Source organism: Theileria equi, chromosome 1, assembly GCF_000342415.1.
Source record: "Theileria equi strain WA chromosome 1, complete sequence".
Taxonomy (NCBI): Eukaryota; Apicomplexa; class Aconoidasida; order Piroplasmida; family Theileriidae; genus Theileria; species Theileria equi.
The window spans coordinates 99191-116500 of record NC_021366.1 but is presented as its reverse complement, the minus strand read 5'-3'; the positions used below and the strand labels follow the sequence as shown (position 1 = coordinate 116500).

Genomic DNA, 17310 nt, shown 5'->3' with positions numbered 1-17310 from the left:
TCAATACTAAGCTAGTTAATGGCCCACTTTTCGATTTCTTCGGAATCGTTATCGAAAATAAATGGCTGAGAAGCCAGCAAAAGTATCGGATAACCACACAATAAACATGCTTTTGATAAGTAATCATTATACTCAGCTTCAGTCTTCTCATCCTGGGTTTCATCAAATCTCTTTTTAATGGCTTTAAATTCAATCAAATCGGCACCTCCTAGTAGGCCATAAAGTGTTTTTGCGATGCATCCGCGGTGAAAAGTGTGTTCACACGGAAATACTATGAAATCTCTTAAAAATACTACATTTCCACAAACAGTGCATATTTGATTGGGTGATATCTTTACACATCTCTTGGAAATATATTGTATATCGGCTTTGGTTTCCTCTATACACCCACAAAGATATGCAATTTCTTGCCTCTTTTCTTGCATATTGTCTTCGAACTTTGTTAGGAAATTATTTACTACGTCCTTTAAATCACCAACCCTTGAGTCATCCGGAAGATATTCGAGAACATCCTGTATATTTTATATATTTAAATTGGAACATACGGTAATTTTTATAAATCCCTTTGATTGTTCCAGAATAGGGGAAATTGAAAGGGTGTCACTTTTGGAACTGTGCTCCAAAATTCTTAACCACAGTTTGCGTTTGTCAAAATCATCAACTGGTTTCATTGCACACATTTGTGCCAATTGGATATTTCCTTGTTCTAATGCTAAATCCAAGGCATCATTGATAATTCCACACAAGCTCAGTAGATGTATAAATGGGACCTTCCAAATTGAGTCAGAGTCAAGAGATTTCTTTCGCAAATACCTGAGTGATATCGAAAGATCATAGTTTGAAAAACAGATATCGTCTAACAAAACCTCTAGAAGCGGTTTTTCATCCGGTAAGTTAGAAAGAAGGATTATGAATAGAGACCAAAGCACCGATTTGCAAGATTTGTCAAGTGGAATCGGGTGAGTTAGTAAAATCCTTTTTAAAATACTCAGTGAATGTTCAAGGTAGATTGGGTTGTCTAAAACTACAGATAGAGACAGTATTGGAACAAGAAGATTTGGGGATAGGGAATTGAATGTTGCATTTGAGAAGGCATCTGAAGCACCTATGAATATTATTGGAGCAAATCGTAAAAACAAAGAATCTCTCTTTTCATCAGGTGGCATTTGAGATAATTCACTTAGAGCACCAGTATAATTTTCGCTACTTATGTGATAGCATATAACAGTGAATGTGTCATTCCTTACTTTAGCGTATTCTATACATTCATCGTCACATCCCATAGTATGCAATATAAAGTTAATTGGGGCACGAAGTTCATATATATCCTTTATAGATAGCAAAAGCCTGGAAAATTTTAACTTTAAAGTCTCATATAGCTCTCTTAATCCTTTATTTATAGGACCACTTTGCATCATTAGTGATAAACTCCTAAGTTTATAAGAAATTAATTCCACAACCCAAATAGTTAAAATTATGAAACGAGGGTATTCTTTTGTTATATTCATAGTTTGGATTTTTCCCGTAATATATTCTATAAGTGCGAGCTCCTGATTTAAATTAATAAATTTTAGATACACAGCCTCGATCTCTGGGAAACTATTTTCCACATTTGCATACATTTTTGCAGCTTCTTTATACATTCCCCTCTCAAAATAATCATGAGCTGCTTTAAAAGAAACTTTATCCCTCTGTGCGCTAGTTTTACAACATAACATTGCGTTTTTTATATCGCCCTTTAGCATATAATGATGCCAAGAATCATCGGATTCGTTTTGTACTACGACTTCGTAAATTCCATCGGAAGATAAAATACAAAGTATTCCAGAAATTGGATCCTTTACTATCCTTTTCATTTCACCGTATGTGCTATAAGGTAGTGGAAACAAAGCTACTTGTTGTCCAATTATAATGTTTATGACAAGAATGATTTCATCAAACAAAAGAAAGAGGTGGTTGTTTAGAGCCACTGAATTTTTTGGCATGTATTCGGCAGGCTTTGAAAGAAACGAATTTTTGTTATCATGATGTTTCTGAATCTTTTTGTTGGAATTTGAGAATATCAACGACTTAAATCCGGTAGGATATGCTATGATTGTAGGTGGAAAAGCAAGACATGATACGGCATCATCATTTATTATACGAGGTATAGTAGAAAATAATATACCTGTAGCGTTTATCCAGAACACATTATGACTCCCATCGTCCTTTTCGGTTGTTAGTAACTCACCGTATGGAGCCGCAAGGGGAACCTCATATCTGAGTCCGGTACTACTAGAATACTTAGAAAAAGTCTCTTCAAAAGTAAACCCACCGAAAAATTCATACAATCTCTTGGTAGTTGTTGCGATAATTAGAAATGAACGGGCTCCCCTGAAAAATATGGGAACCAACTCTATACTCAAAACAGGCTCTCCATCGCTCAAAACATGGAGTGTTTTGAAAAAAAACTGTTTGTTCTTGTGGTCTATATTTCCTTCTATCAATGACCCATGCTGTGAACCTATTAAAAAAGGCCCAGTTGAATCTACATCTGTTGAATCTGTAAATGCTAGAGATCTTATGAAAACACTTTGTAGTTTTCGCAAGAAGTACATTTCATCACTCTGAAAATTTGCATACCAGTTATCACCTGATGCCAGACAAATCAAACAATGAAAGGATTTGGAATCTACATAAATGTGTCTAACTTCTGATCCTATGGTATAGAATGTTTAGCATAATATAAACTACCTCCACTTTTTTGCGTCTTCAATATAGCATAGTCAGAAGATACGTCACCTATTCTAGGAGACACATCGCTGGCATATTCGTCTTCGTGCGAAAATTTCAACACATTTCCATTGGTTAATCCAAACCAAAGTGAGTTATTTGCCATAGCAAGCGTAGTTATTGTTCTTCGAGGTATACCTCGGATGGGTTTTATTTCTACGCTAATCTTTATGGGCATCTTTCACGCTACTCGGTCTTCTAAGTACTGTATGATGTAGCAAAACTGCCATTATAGAAGTCTCGTTCCCAGATACACACTGGAAAAACGACTAGGTATTATTATATAATTAAAAGAGAATCACACATATTATGAAATGTAACTGAACCACAAATCATGGACAGCGTATCTCCACATACGAGATACACAACAATTTCCGCACAGTTGGAGTAGTTGACAATATTTTGCAGAGTTATTATGACAAACCCAACTATACTACTTCAGGGATCAGTTTTTAAGGAGGAATGTAACAAATATGTGAAAAAATTAGCGGAATTTGCTGTAGAATATTGTGGACTGAAAAGTTCCAAAAATGTCAACAGAGTTGACCTAAAAAAGAGTCTTTTAAATCTAACTAGAGGCATATCACTGACCGGTTTCGTAAAATCCCTGTCAATACAGGATAAGAAGCACTTTCTAAATTTTGTATCTATGGAATGTCCAGTAACATGTCCAAATAAAAAGGTAATTATTCCGCCAATAGAATCTATGCCATGTAATGTCATGAAGTCTTGTAAGAAGCTACGCAACTTCTTCGGAGTCCCAGAACTTCAAGTTTGCAGAGGGTGCATAAAGAAAAGTAGATGCAGAAGATATCAGCAGATAGAAAGGGATATACCAGATTTAAGTGATTTAGCATCTGTCATGATCGGTGTACATTCCATTTGCAAAATTCATATCGATGGGAGTGACTTAGTCGTACCAGAGTTCGCTTTCAGGGAGTTGCCTTCCGTAATAAAAATGCTGGATGCCCTAGGAAAATATTTTAAGGACAATCCCACCGTAGTAGAAATACCTAGAGGTGACGAAAAAGCGTGTAATAGAGAACTCAAAAAAAGGAAGAAGCAGAAAGAATTGGAAAAGTTAGAAACGTTAAAGGAGAAGATATTTAACATTCCAAGGGGATTCAATATTATGCCTAAAGAAACCACATACATGGCATCATTCCAGAGGAATTTGTATAACAGTTTGCCGAAGAGAAAACATAAAGAAAGTGACTATGTTTGGGTACCAGATATAGGAGATACCACAATCATTAATCGAGATAATAAGTTGGAAAAGATTAATAATGCAAAACTAGAGAGTGATGCACCCTTTATGAACGATAGTAAAGATATAAATGTGGGAAAAATAGAGGAACTCGGCATTAACGATGTAGAATTTAGAATGGAGTATTCCAAACCTATAGGCAGTGAAGTAAATATCGTAAGATACGATGTAATAAACGATGAGTTCGTACAAGGGATCAAAATAAATGCAAATGGAAGAGTGATAATAGACTTGGACAAAAATTTAGACGAAAATAGAAGCCTGCCTATCAATGGACTTGAAATGTATAGAATACCTTCTCCACAAAAATTAGCTATGTACGAAGGTTTTCTCAAAACCCTTCCATCTAAAACACGATCACTTTCATTTTTAAAACGTGTACCATATAACTACAAATGTCAAAGCTCAGGGGAAACATTAAGGCAACCTGAAGATACAACAAAAGAAGATTTAGAAAATTTAACGGATATAGCACTAGCTATAAATGCTAAGTAATAGTTAAGTTGTATTTCTATTTCCTTTTATGTAACTTATCAACATGGTCCTTTGCCCATTTGTCCGCTTCTAATATATCTTGTAGATCATTTGAGTATTTGTCAGGATTAAAATTCTCTACAGTTGTTTTAACAAGATTAAACATTTCATCATAAGACACCATATCCATTCTAAATAGCTCGTTAGCCCTATCATTTGCCGCATTTAAAACTGCTGGAAATAGTCCACCCACTTTTCCAACTCGGTACGCAAGTTTTAGGGATGGAAACTTTTCAAAGTCTGGGTTTGCAAACGATAATGTGTATTTAGTTAAATCTAGAGATGGTAAGCTGTTATGGATGCGCTTTGGCCAATTTAGTGCATAGGCTATAGGCAACCTCATATCCGGTAGGTACATCTGAGATATTATAGAATTATCCATGAATTCTACCATAGAATGTACTATGCACTCCTTGTGTACTAGAACTCCTATTTTATCCACTGGTATTCCAAACAAATGATGAGCTTCTATTATCTCCAACCCCTTATTCATCATAGTAGATGAGTCTACTGTAATCTTTGCTCCCATCGACCAAACTGGGTGTGAAATATTATCACTTACTTTCATTTTTCCAAATAGAGAGGCGTCAACTTCCCTAAAAGGGCCACCACTGCTAGTTAGTACCAGCATTTTGATACTGTTGATTATGCTTTCTGGTATATTGCAGATGGATTGTGAATGGGCTTCATTGTTGGTAGCTATGGGTGATAAACACTGATATATAGCATTGTGTTCAGAGTCAACGGGTAAAATGATACTCCCACATTCTCTAACAACATTTTTTAATATATCCCCAGCAGATACAATCGATTCCTTGTTGGCAAGTGCTATCCTTTTTCCAGATTTTGCAGCAGCGATCGTGGGTTCAATTCCGGCAGAACCAGAGATGCCAAGAACCAACAAATCATAGATATCTGAATTGCATAGATCCAAAAGTGCCCTTTTCCCCGTGATTATTTCTGTTTTATCACTTACAAGCTCCCTCAATGAATCAGCATATTCATATATATGTGCAACTTCAGGTTTGAACTTTTCGATTTGTCTAGACAACAATTGAAAATTTTCTTTTGCTGTCAGGGCTACAACTTTGAATTTTTCATCGCCTTCATTCATTTTTGATATAATATCCAAGGCTTGTGTACCTATGGAACCAGTACTTCCCATAATAGCTACCCTGATTGGTGAAGATTTGCAATGATGGGTTGGATCACCATTATAAAGAGATGTTGAATTTCTTAATATTTTATGACGATTAAATTGGTATAAAAAGGATTTACAAGGTGTATAGGCAAGAAGTATGATACAAACAACTGTAGTAATATCCATTTTAACAGATCAAGAGTGTCTAAAAATCAAATTTATTCAATTGGTTAATTTTCTCTTCAGGTGTTTTAAACCACCTAGTTTTACCACTCCACTTCAACAATTTGATTATATCACCTTTAGAATTTGTACATTTGGCTAATGTATTCCATTCGAGGCCAGTATAATATTCAAAACTGTGACTTCGGGATATAGCATAAACACCAACCCAATCGGATCTAGATCCAACAATTTGTCCAAATTTTTTGTATAATCTAACCGCAGAAAGACGGTTGGAACCTTTTAGATTAGTATATGGTACTTTTGTAAGAATTACTGTATTTCTCATATGTGATGATATGTCCTCAATAGACGAATGATGCAATGTTACGAACGGAATTTTGTGATATGAGCCATATAAAGATTGCATTTCTAAAAATGGAGATGGCCTACAAGATTGTATTACACTCTTGAGTTGTCGGGAATAAAAATAAGAAAACTTTGTTAGTTTGTCATTTGCCTCTACAAGTTTCAGATGACTTGTATCTGATCCAACGATGTTGATTCCAACTTTAAACTTGGAATTGATATCAATATAATTTGTAATTAATGACTTGTAATCGTGTATGTGTTCTAACGTCCTCAGATTTGGGAAAGTTTCTTGATTAAAATTTGGCAAAGACAACAGTAATGAAATTATTTCGCAAATTAATACGCCATTACCACAAAATGGGTCCCAAATGGTATGTATCTTTGAATTAAATGCTTTATAAATATCACTGTTCTGTAAAAATGCTCCGTAAAGAGAATCAGTAGTATCACAGTGATCATTTGAAATAAGCTTTTGGCTCTCAATAAAACGCTCACGTTTATTCTCTATGTGTGTGTTTAATACTTTGGTGCTGTTCGAACTTATAAAGTCTCCATTTTCTGAACGTAGTTGGGTTTTTAGTTTTGATAGAGACCAATACGGTATAAAGTTCTCAAAGCTTTTAGAATTCAAATTATTTATTAATTCTGTACTGAAGTTAAATAATCTTGGAGATAATCTACCGGAACATTGAATTGCCACGTAGCATGTGTTCCTATTTAATGTTATTGAAATGCAACTAGAGTCCAAACTAGTGGCTTTAGTCTCGCTAAAAGGTAAATCCTTATACCTTTCAAAGGATAGATTCAGACCACTTCTAACACAACGAGAAATAACATAACTAGACCAGAGTGTTGAGTTGCGCGAAATTATGCGCAATGGAACACTAGACAAAGAATCCGCTGAAATATGTAGGTTCCACGGTAGCTCTGAAATAAACCTCGTTAGCTGTTCCTCGTTATTCGACCTAAATGGGTGTCCTATACGTAACCAAATGCTTTCAGCAGACTTAATAAATAATATACTCTTTATCAACCACTCAAAGGTACATTTAATCTCTAATCCACCGGATTGTACATTTATATCGCAAAGGTCGCTCTTACGCTCGGTGAATTTAGTTATTCTATCCTTCGTAGTAACAGAATGTCTACTTTCGGAAGATTCCTGTGCCTTTTCGTTGTTAAATTTGCATATCCATCTTCCTTTTTCTTTAAGTGCATGTTTATTTAGTATCTCAGTATTAAATTCGAAATCTTGATCTTTAGATAAGATTCTTAAGTCCTGATCATCGACGGTTTCAATAGGGGTTCTCTTATGATGTATTCTGTTAATCTTATTCAAAAATATATTACGTTTGATTTCCTTAAGTAAGTGTGACTCCAAACCTCTGCGTACTGATATGAAAACTGTAGCGCCACCTAAATTAACATATTCTAATGGCTATTATCTTACTTTTTAAACTAATCGGCATTCGTGTACTTTACAAAGTTGTACATTGTACGATTTCTGTAAATATCAGTATAAATGGAAAGTAATATCACTCTACAAATTTAACCTCACTCTACAGAGCAATGGAAGACACAAATCCAACAGGTAGTTTTAATACCCGTACCATAAAAGTTAAACTAATAAGTAATTTGTGGTAATATACTACAATTATGATCCTGAAACCATCAAACCTAAGTTATGAAGTCCGTGGAACGAATTCTTGCGGGAAAGTCTCTTAATAAATGAAAATAGGGAATCGTGGAGTACGTCGATCTTCTTTTCTGACACATCCTATATATACAATAAGTATGGAATACGTATCAGCAACTCACCTCTTCCTTTATGGTCACGTCTATTGAACCATCTGTCCAAATTATGGTCGAAACGGTATAAGATTTCCCTGCAACGAACTCACAAATTTCTCTTTCCACAGCTGGAATCCATTCAATATCCAATGGGTCCCTGTCAACGTTTCTATTTAAATTTATCAACAACGTGGCAATATCATCAAATTTTTCTATATACCTTAAAATCTCTTCTCTGGTATAACTTAGATTTTTGTCATTCACTAAATCATCTACCATCTGAACCTTATAAGAGTCATTTTGTTTATTGACTTTTTCTTCCATGATATTCCTTACAAGCAAGATTTCGTCATCGCTTAATAGTCCAAAATTCAGTTCCATAAAACCCTCTTCGTCAGTATCATACGTATCAACATAATCATCTGTATCTTCTCCTAGATCAACTAGTCCAGGTGGATAATCTCTATCTTCAGTAATAGTGGCATTTCCATACATAAAGTTATCCATCACAGAACCATCAACTTCAGGGGACAATGAATTAATACTTTCTATGGCTTCAGGTAGTGATAGACCTCTGTTCCATAGATCCATAGTAAACTCGTTACATTCGTCAGTGTCCAGGTCTTTCAAAATCCCAGGAGGAGTATTCAAATCTCCGCCCAGTATCACCTCTGTCTTCTTAGAACCATGATTATATCCCAAAAAACGATTTAAAACATTTATTCTACCCAAATTAAGAGCTGTACCTTTTCTGGAGATAAACCCATGGCAATGGAATCTCTTTACAAAAGGCTTATAAATGGTAGTTTGGCAAAGGGTGGATTTCGATGGTAGAATCCGATGAGTATCTAAGGCGTATGTATGGGTCTGTATAGTAAGGGTATAATTATACAGTATACTAAAAATGTATAATATAGATTTCATTAGCCTCCTTGGAGATGAGAATGAGTTATCACCGGACATGAAACCAAATCCCCAGTATAATGTATCCTGATAGATAAACTCATTTACATACGAACATAAATAAAACTGTGGAAAGTAAATTGAAGGGATTTATTCCAATCCGTGTAGTCTTGGCGGAGATAACCCAATACATATACAGTGGAATGTTTAACAGAGAATAATGGGAAGTTACAGTTACAATTTTCCGATTTATAATTATATAATATCTATTTTTATATTAACCTTAAATATCAGAAATGTGTACATACCTCCCGATTGAATAATCTCAGATTAACGCTAACACGAACAACCTCAGAGCATCTCAGAAACAACAAATACATAACATGAGCTACATTTACAAACTCTACTAAATGGTAAATAAAGAGTAATACACGAGTTACAGGTACAAAGTTCATGAAAGAAACGCTACCAACGATAATCTCTAGGTGGTGTTGGCATCCATTGTAGTAACGAGTTATATATGTACGGTATATGTTATCTCTGTCCACGTAGTATTTGAAAGTACATAGATGTTATAATACAGAGAGTGTTACTTAGGGAATATAACATGTACTAGCCCCAACAGTGTGCTGCGGAACAAACTCATATTATAATACTACTAAAAACATAAAAGTGATACAAACGAAACAACTGTTCAGTTCATTAATGAGAAATGTGAGACATAAAAGCGAAGTATGTGGTGGTTAAATTCGCTGCCCTAGCGCTTTCATCCCACGTATATATGCATTTATAGGTAATTGAAAACATACATATGTGTTATTTAGTCCAAATTGGTGTTAATTTCCCTGCTCTGAGTTGTGATTCCCCATATCTGGAATTCCTGGCACAATTAGACGCAGATGTGTTGATGGAAAAACCAGATATCAGGTTGTTGTGAACTTGCGTGTTTTACTTTCCACAAATTGAGGGGTACAGTCTATGAATTAGTTGGTGGTGTGAATGTTGTTGTGTCTAAGTCCCTGTTTGTATTAACTCGTGTGAATACCGTTGGGATTTAACGATTCACGTGCAAAAGTGTTTATTCATCGATTAACTCGTATTTAGTATCTTGATATTAACGTTTAGACAATATATTTGTATTTATCTTTCAAGTGTGTAGGATATATGCCCTTTAATTTTACAATACACCATCATATCGCAGTGATGTCTTGTTCAAACTAACAATGCTATGGAATGCTACTTCTAAGATTTTTTGTTGGTGGCAGCTGTATTAATAGGTGACTTCAGGTTCTTCCTAATCCATGATTTATCAATTAATATAAGTTACTGTACTGGTCTATACTTGGGGATACGGGGCTTAGTGATATAACTTTCAGGGCAAAATATGATAGGAAATACTTTATTTTCAGCCATAGATGGAAGAAACTCCTCTCCATTGCCAAATTTGGACTATGTTGATACTCAACATATCTACAATTATACACCAAAGATTACACGAAAAAATCATGGGACTAGTGGCTTAATAGTTGATGATATAAGAAGGTCTGACATATTTGATGATCCTAATGGCTTTATCCGCCATATGTCTAGCACTTCACTAGGCGCTCCGGAATTATCTAAATTCGAATCAAACGTTTATATAAGCAGATATTTGAGCACTTCAGAATGTATCTCACTCTTGTCTTCACATTGCCAACGCATAATGCTGAACTATCACAGCCGTGTTTCTTCACTTTTTGCAAGTAGGATTAAAGATGTAACTCTTTCTCAGCTAAATGATATCGGATTATTTTCAAGCGACCATATGAGATCATTGACTATAATTTCTATTTGTGGTCGTTATCATAAATTGATTAAATCCAATAATGATGATTCTTGTGTTGAACCAAATATTTTCCCGTATGCAATAAAGCTTTTGCGCCTAATATATGCATCAGTTGCAAACACCTGTAGTAAACCTGGGACCGGGAATATTGAAGAATGCCAGTTTTTCTACCAATTTTTGAAAAGAGGTACTACATCTATGAATATCAATGGTAATTTTGAAGGACAAACTCCACAACGTATAACCCTTTTATACTCAATCGCCTTGCATCTAATAGATATTGCATTATACAATAGTAACGAAACGACTATTGATGATTATAATATAAGTGACATAATTTCATACACAATTTGCTCTTTTGTAGAAGGCTTACTAAAGAATGGTGATGACGTGCTTGGAGATGGTGAAGGGCTATTTAGAAAAACGAGATTCGTTCCGGAAATTGGTACTCTGTCTGATCTGTTCTCAAAGCACTTTAGTGTATTAAATGGATTTTTGTCACATGGGTGTACTATGACGAACAAGTCTCTTTTGATAAAGTGCATAAATGTGGTCATTCATAATCTGGAGGGCACAAGGAAAAGGCATCCTATTCTGATTTGGGCATATATTATTCTTATGCGTTTATGCCCGAATGAAATATCGGACAATTCCTTTAAAATCCCAAAGCATTTGTTTGACATAATTGTCCACACGAAAAATGTCTTGCAACTTAAATCTGTTACTGATGCTCTCGAATTTTGCCTCCAAAACAGCAAGTTTTCGCAACATGTTAGAGACAATATGAATCCAAACAGTGTTATTTCCATATTTGTCATACATGTAAGCGGATTGATAAAGCATAAAATGGCGGATGCTGTTGTTATTATTTTAAGTCTCTTCAATACGATATTAGACAATTTTAGCAAAATTTTGAGCAAAATTTCTAACATACTATCTGGAGCGAACAATTCTGACATAGTATTAGCCTCTGTAGAGATATTTTTTAATACATGTTTATTTGGGAAAGGAATATTGCAGTCTACCTTATGTATAACGTTCTATAAGCTGCTCTCCTCTGGTGATATCACAAAATGTTTGGCTTCTAACGCTAGAATTATGAGACTTCAGGCGCTTTTATCCGCTCTGGGTTTACTTGATAAAGGAGGTATAGATTTATCAATGGATAGGGATATACCAGTGTATGAAACTGCCGGAAGATTGGCTCTGTTATATGCATTTGTGAAAGCTGGTGCCTTGCCAGATATACTAAAGATACTAAGTAGGAAATTTAAAGCTCAAAATATCTTGATAGAGCTACGGAATTCTGTAATCGGATATACACAGAATACTGAATCACTTCTGGAGGTGTTTTGTACCGGAGAGCTTCCTAATCGTCTACTGGCACATGATGTCTTGTCTGCCTCTGCTGGGAAAAATTTAGATATACTACCTCGACCAGGAGCCAGTGATCCCTTTATTTTCTTCTGTTCTTCCTTTGCAACAGCACTTACAAAATATCCTGCATTATCTCATATCTTATCGCAATACTCTTGTCATTATACGGAAATGTGCACCCCTAGTGAGTTTTTGCGCAGTGCATTACAATCAGAGAATCCATACTTCAATCAAAAGGCGGCTTTGCTACTTTTCATACATTTTATACTTTCATCATTGTATGAGGTTTGTGATGTCTCGAAACAAAATGTGATGAATTCGCTATTGCACAATACTGTAGCAAACAAATATCGCAAGGAGGTTGAAAAACGACAAAAATATAAAGAAGAATATGAAGAGAGTATGAAAAGGATTAAAAAAGAGCATGCAGAGAAATATGAACTCTACAAGGTCGAAATCGGGAAGTTACAGGACGCATTCAATGCCAAACAGGCAAAGGTACAAAATTTGGAGAGTAAAATATCTTTATTAACTAGCAAGTGTGGAAATATGGAAAGAGAATACTCTAGAGTCTCTGCTGAAAAGGAACAGATAATTGAACATCTTAGACAAACAAAGGAACAAAATATATCCCAAGAAACTGAGATCAATAAAATGAAGGAAGTTGTAAATGACTACAATATTGTCTCTGCAAAACTCAAAAAGTATCAATCTGATATTGAAAAGGCAACTCGTGAATTAAATAAACAAAATTTTGAGTTGGAGAATCTTTATCGCATGTTGATATATTTAGCCCACCAATACAACAATACCGTTTCCCTTCTGGAGAAAGAAAAGGAAGTTAGTAACAAGTACAAAGTCCAAAACACACAGTACAAAACAAAGATGGAAGAACAAGACAATCTTGTAAGAGTCAAAGATCATAAACTGAATGAACTTATGACCCGCAAGAATACTCTTGAGACTGAAATAACACGTTTAAGTGATGAAGTTACAAGGAAGGATAGTTTACTGCATGATTCTAATAAAAGAGTTCAAGAGTTACAAGAAAATGTAAATCAACTCAATTATACTTTGCATAAGCGTGAAGATTATTGTCAGCAGATTAAACAACAACTTGAAGAAAAGGAGCGGGAACTAACCGAAAGAAGGAGGCAATTAAACACAATCGCATCGGCGTGTAATTCGCACGTATACTAACTTAAGTTGCATTTAGCCAGAGTCTGGTATGCATATAAACTGACGAAATGTATGTTACATGCCTATCATCCTTGATGTAGCTCTGGAGTACAAAAAACGTCAACAATAAGAGATTACGCATTGGAGATGATAATATCAGAGGCATGCAAAGAAGTCTGTACAAATCAATATCGCTTAAGTTGTATACCAAGAGTTAAAGTTATGGACTCTACAAGATCATCTTGAAGAAAATACAACTCTGCATAAGACCTATAATTCCAGTACACCAACAAGTGAGTAGTCTAGGGAGGGAAAGTCTCTACCACCTACCACAGGTAGGGGAGTACTACACACGAGTTGCTAGGGAGATAAATAGCTTATATCCACCATATCCTAAAGCGCTTCCACCTAGTCCAGTTCCAAATCCTATAGCACTAATTTCAGTGTGGTTAGATGTAATGTAGCGAAGTATCTGCTTAAAAATGCCCTGTGAACTATCATTAGCCACAGGAGTTCCTCCAGGGCCTACATCAACGATTTCATCAGATCCAAGAGTACCACTACCGCCAACACTGGAACTACCAGAGCCTGATCCCCCAGCACCAACAGCTCCATCATTAGTTCCACCAGACAGATTAGCATCAGGACCGTCTCCATTCTTACCAGCTTCACCATCAGATATTAACAGGAGATCCTTTATGTCCAGAAGTACCCAATCCTGTAGATAAGGATTGATCACTACCATGAGTACCAGAAGATCTAGATCCACCTCCACCAGAACCATCAGCAGGAATGATTGAGGTTTCAGCACCTGGAGAGAGTCCTTGTACAGAAGGTGGTGATAATGCTGGTGGAACAGCAGAGGAAGTACTACGTACATGTGAGCATCCAATGTTGAGTTCCTTACAAATTTTGTTAAGCTCTTTCTCAATAGCGTCTATTATGCTAGAAGAACTTGGTGTATGAGTTTTCAGGGAATTCAGATCAGTGTCTACCCAAGAGTTGCTTCCTCCAGTAGTCCTTTTAAACCATTTTCCACTCCCTGATCCTTGATTCACATAGAGTAATAATGGCTTATTCTGATCATCACTTTTACAGAAATAGGCATATACACTTCTTATGTTATTTATAGAACTTGGCCATACATGTTCTTTGTCATCCTTGAACCTATGGATGTTGAAGCTAAAGTTGTTCTCATACCTATTATTAAGGTGCATATATGAAGTATATCCATCGGGTGTGTTACGATTCAATAAAGCTTGAATCTTCCTATGTCTACTCATGCCACAACAATATTTATCCCTCTTTTTAGATAGATCTACTACAACAATGTTATTTAGCAGACAATTCTCCTGATCGAGCACCTTGGTAAGATCTGATGGAGAGTATGTAGAAGGCATCCATTTATTATTTCCAAGAGTATAAAGCTTTGATGTTTCCTGACCTGGTCCATTTGACAGTTCTAATAACAAAGGCTTAGTATCCCTCTTTCCTGATCTGTGATAAGCATTTACGGATTCATATTCTGTGGCTACAATGGACTCCTTAAATGAGATCATAGAGTTGCCATGGTATGTTCCTAAAACTCTCATCTTGTTTCCAGAGGGAGAGTGCTTAAGACCTTTGAAGCCACTAGGAACTGTACCAGTTATCTCTGAAACAGTAATGGTAACAAAGGAAGTTCCATTCTGAGAACAGCTTTTAGGGTTGTCCTTAGGGTCCTTAAATTCATCTTTGGAAGGATGACCACAGTACTTCTTATCTTTATCGGCATTGAGGTTGACTATCACAACGTCGTTAAACTTTGTGTTAAGTTCAGACAACACTCTCTGATATTCTGATATTGTAGCTGGAGGTATAATCTTTTCAGCCCATTTCCATCTGTTACCAAGAAGATTTCCTTCACGTTTAAAATAGGTTGGTTTTGGTGTACCAAGACCAATGATCAGTGGAAACAAATTGTGTTCATCATTTAACCAATATATTACCTCCGCTACCCTATAATATTTAAGATCACCCTTTTCCTCTAATTCCTCCTGTTTATTATTTCCATGGTATATAGCAGATAGTTCGTAATTGGCTGACAATCCACTACTTTCCGAGAGTATATGGTGATATCGTTTGTAATTCGTGAGTGGTTCTTCCTCATTTCTATCCTTTGTTTTAATATTTGGCTCGTTTGTCCTACTTAGGCCTATGGTATTCCCATTTTTCCCATAGTATGTTTTCTTGCCATCACTGACATTCTGAGAAATATCTGCAACGACAGGATATGTACCACCTATATACTACCCTCATCCATGTTCCTCCATTTTAATCACATTCCTCCATCTCTACCATTATGTACCTCTCTTCCTCTTAATGTCTCAACTGGTGTGAGCAGAATGGATGAATGGTGGTAACTATGTAAAGAAGAGACAATAGGCGTGACAAAAGACTATAGGTCTAGACAAACAAAGGGTATGGGTTAAGTAAAGGGACTTTAGATCCTCTACAGAGACTTATGCATGTTAAGTTAAGGATGAGATCTACCAGAAAGAAGCTGGAATGATACTGAAGGCAGTAATGGGTGATGTAGAATGGCATAGACCCAGAGCGGTTTAATTAATATTGTCACAATCTTTCTGTATTTTTTTACTGAGTTCAGGAAAATGCAGCTTTTATATTTTTACAACGTTATCTTAATACACTTCGCAAGATATATTTATGAGCAATTTTTCGAAATCCTAAGTGAAGCATCGAACAATGTTTCTTGCCTCAAGGTGAAAATGGCAGTTACCATATAAGGAAAGCTAAGCGTGAAGAAAAAATAAACTATCTTATAGAAAAACAGAGAAAAATCAGTTATACGTATGATAAATAGAAGCTGGCAGGTACATTTCAAAAAAATTTTGGACAGCAAATGGAAAGAATCCGAGATCTAGAGGGCTCTGTATCATCTAGCACTTCCAGAGTCTTAGAAATGCTCACAGGCCTATCGTTCGTAGATTTTAACAATATTTCTAGTTTGTTACATCTGATACGTAACTTTTCACATTCTGCTAATAGGTCCTGGTACTGCTGTTTTTGGTCTTCTACACTATGACTTAAGTGTTTCATTTGTACTAGACTGTTTCTTAGTTCAGTTCTTTCACTTCTAAGAGATTCTATTTGGTCATTCATACTTTTAATTACAGATTGTCTACTTTCTTCATTCTTCCGGGCATTTTCATATTCCTTGCGCATCAAGCGAACCTTTTGCTGCATGTTACCAAAATTTTCTTGGCACTTTGTGATGAGATCTACAATATCACAGTTAGTGTCATCTATCCCACTTTTGTCATCGGTGTTTGGAAAGAGCTCAGAGTTAGGGCCAAATGTCGCACTGATTTCCAGTAAAAATGTCCTGAAATTTTCCAGGGCCATGACCTTTTGTTTTAATTCCAGCTTCAAATCTCGGTTTATCTGATCGGTAACTTCTAAATCCTCATGAACAGACATTGATCTTCTTGAATTTTCTACACACTCCGAGCAAATCTTGGATTTGTCTACATCGTTGCCTTCACCCAAATTGGTATCCGGTCTTCCAACAAGACAATGCCTACAACATATCCTTTTACACTTTGAGCAGTGTCTTTTTAGCGAAAGTAAACCAAGTTTGGTGCTGCAAACTTGGCAAGTCGAGGAATCGCCAGCCATTATCGTTAGTACGTAAACGAACGGCTCTAATTTACAATATAATAAACTATATAAAACATTTTGTGCAAACATATCACAGATATTTCAGAGACTTAAAGGTCGTTATAATATACCTGTTATATTATAGCGCACGTACACAAGTCATGGTACAGATAATATACAGAATTGACAAGAATATCATTTAGGAAAGTATAAGAGATTTTAGAGATAATGTGTACGGCTTATGATATCCCAATTGTAAAAGGGGGGGTTGTATCAAGATATGCCAAAATCCCCGAATATAGAAGACCTTACTTCCTTTTAAAATCC

The 17310-nt window shown here is 35.7% G+C and overlaps 8 protein-coding genes across 8 annotated transcripts, besides 2 other annotated features; 2 read left to right on the top strand and 6 right to left on the bottom strand.

The window, feature by feature from the left end:
* Positions 1-11: 11 nt before the first annotated feature.
* Positions 12-2950, bottom strand: BEWA_018000 (vacuolar membrane sorting protein pep18, putative; the record flags this gene model as incomplete). Its single annotated transcript, XM_004828568.1, has 3 exons — positions 12-512; positions 546-2698; positions 2734-2950. The coding sequence occupies 3 exons, from the start codon at positions 2948-2950 to the stop codon at positions 12-14; spliced, it is 2871 nt and encodes a 956-aa protein (XP_004828625.1).
* Positions 516-536: a sequence feature (AT_rich).
* A 237-nt stretch (positions 2951-3187) lies between the features above and the next one.
* On the top strand, positions 3188-4534 carry BEWA_017990 (hypothetical protein; the record flags this gene model as incomplete). Its single annotated transcript, XM_004828567.1, has 1 exon — positions 3188-4534. The coding sequence occupies one exon, from the start codon at positions 3188-3190 to the stop codon at positions 4532-4534; it is 1347 nt and encodes a 448-aa protein (XP_004828624.1).
* Positions 4535-4550: 16 nt separating this feature from the next.
* On the bottom strand, positions 4551-5900 carry BEWA_017980 (1-deoxy-D-xylulose 5-phosphate reductoisomerase, putative; the record flags this gene model as incomplete). Its single annotated transcript, XM_004828566.1, has 1 exon — positions 4551-5900. The coding sequence occupies one exon, from the start codon at positions 5898-5900 to the stop codon at positions 4551-4553; it is 1350 nt and encodes a 449-aa protein (XP_004828623.1).
* A 19-nt stretch (positions 5901-5919) lies between these two features.
* On the bottom strand, positions 5920-7717 carry BEWA_017970 (hypothetical protein; the record flags this gene model as incomplete). The annotated part of the gene is made up of 2 exons (XM_004828565.1): positions 5920-7664; positions 7699-7717. The coding sequence occupies 2 exons, from the start codon at positions 7715-7717 to the stop codon at positions 5920-5922; spliced, it is 1764 nt and encodes a 587-aa protein (XP_004828622.1).
* Positions 7718-7902: 185 nt separating this feature from the next.
* On the bottom strand, positions 7903-9397 carry BEWA_017960 (hypothetical protein; the record flags this gene model as incomplete). The annotated part of the gene is made up of 4 exons (XM_004828564.1): positions 7903-8025; positions 8067-8906; positions 9059-9208; positions 9251-9397. 4 exons carry the CDS (start codon positions 9395-9397, stop codon positions 7903-7905), a joined length of 1260 nt encoding a protein of 419 aa, XP_004828621.1.
* Positions 9190-9223: a sequence feature (AT_rich).
* A 929-nt stretch (positions 9398-10326) lies between the features above and the next one.
* Positions 10327-13344, top strand: BEWA_017950 (hypothetical protein; the record flags this gene model as incomplete). The annotated part of the gene is made up of 1 exon (XM_004828563.1): positions 10327-13344. The coding sequence occupies one exon, from the start codon at positions 10327-10329 to the stop codon at positions 13342-13344; it is 3018 nt and encodes a 1005-aa protein (XP_004828620.1).
* A 325-nt stretch (positions 13345-13669) lies between these two features.
* Positions 13670-15625, bottom strand: BEWA_017940 (hypothetical protein; the record flags this gene model as incomplete). Its single annotated transcript, XM_004828562.1, has 3 exons — positions 13670-14041; positions 14202-15580; positions 15613-15625. The coding sequence occupies 3 exons, from the start codon at positions 15623-15625 to the stop codon at positions 13670-13672; spliced, it is 1764 nt and encodes a 587-aa protein (XP_004828619.1).
* Positions 15626-16203: 578 nt separating this feature from the next.
* On the bottom strand, positions 16204-17210 carry BEWA_017930 (hypothetical protein; the record flags this gene model as incomplete). The annotated part of the gene is made up of 1 exon (XM_004828561.1): positions 16204-17210. The coding sequence occupies exon 1, from the start codon at positions 17071-17073 to the stop codon at positions 16204-16206; it is 870 nt and encodes a 289-aa protein (XP_004828618.1). The 5' UTR covers positions 17074-17210.
* Positions 17211-17310: the final 100 nt, after the last annotated feature.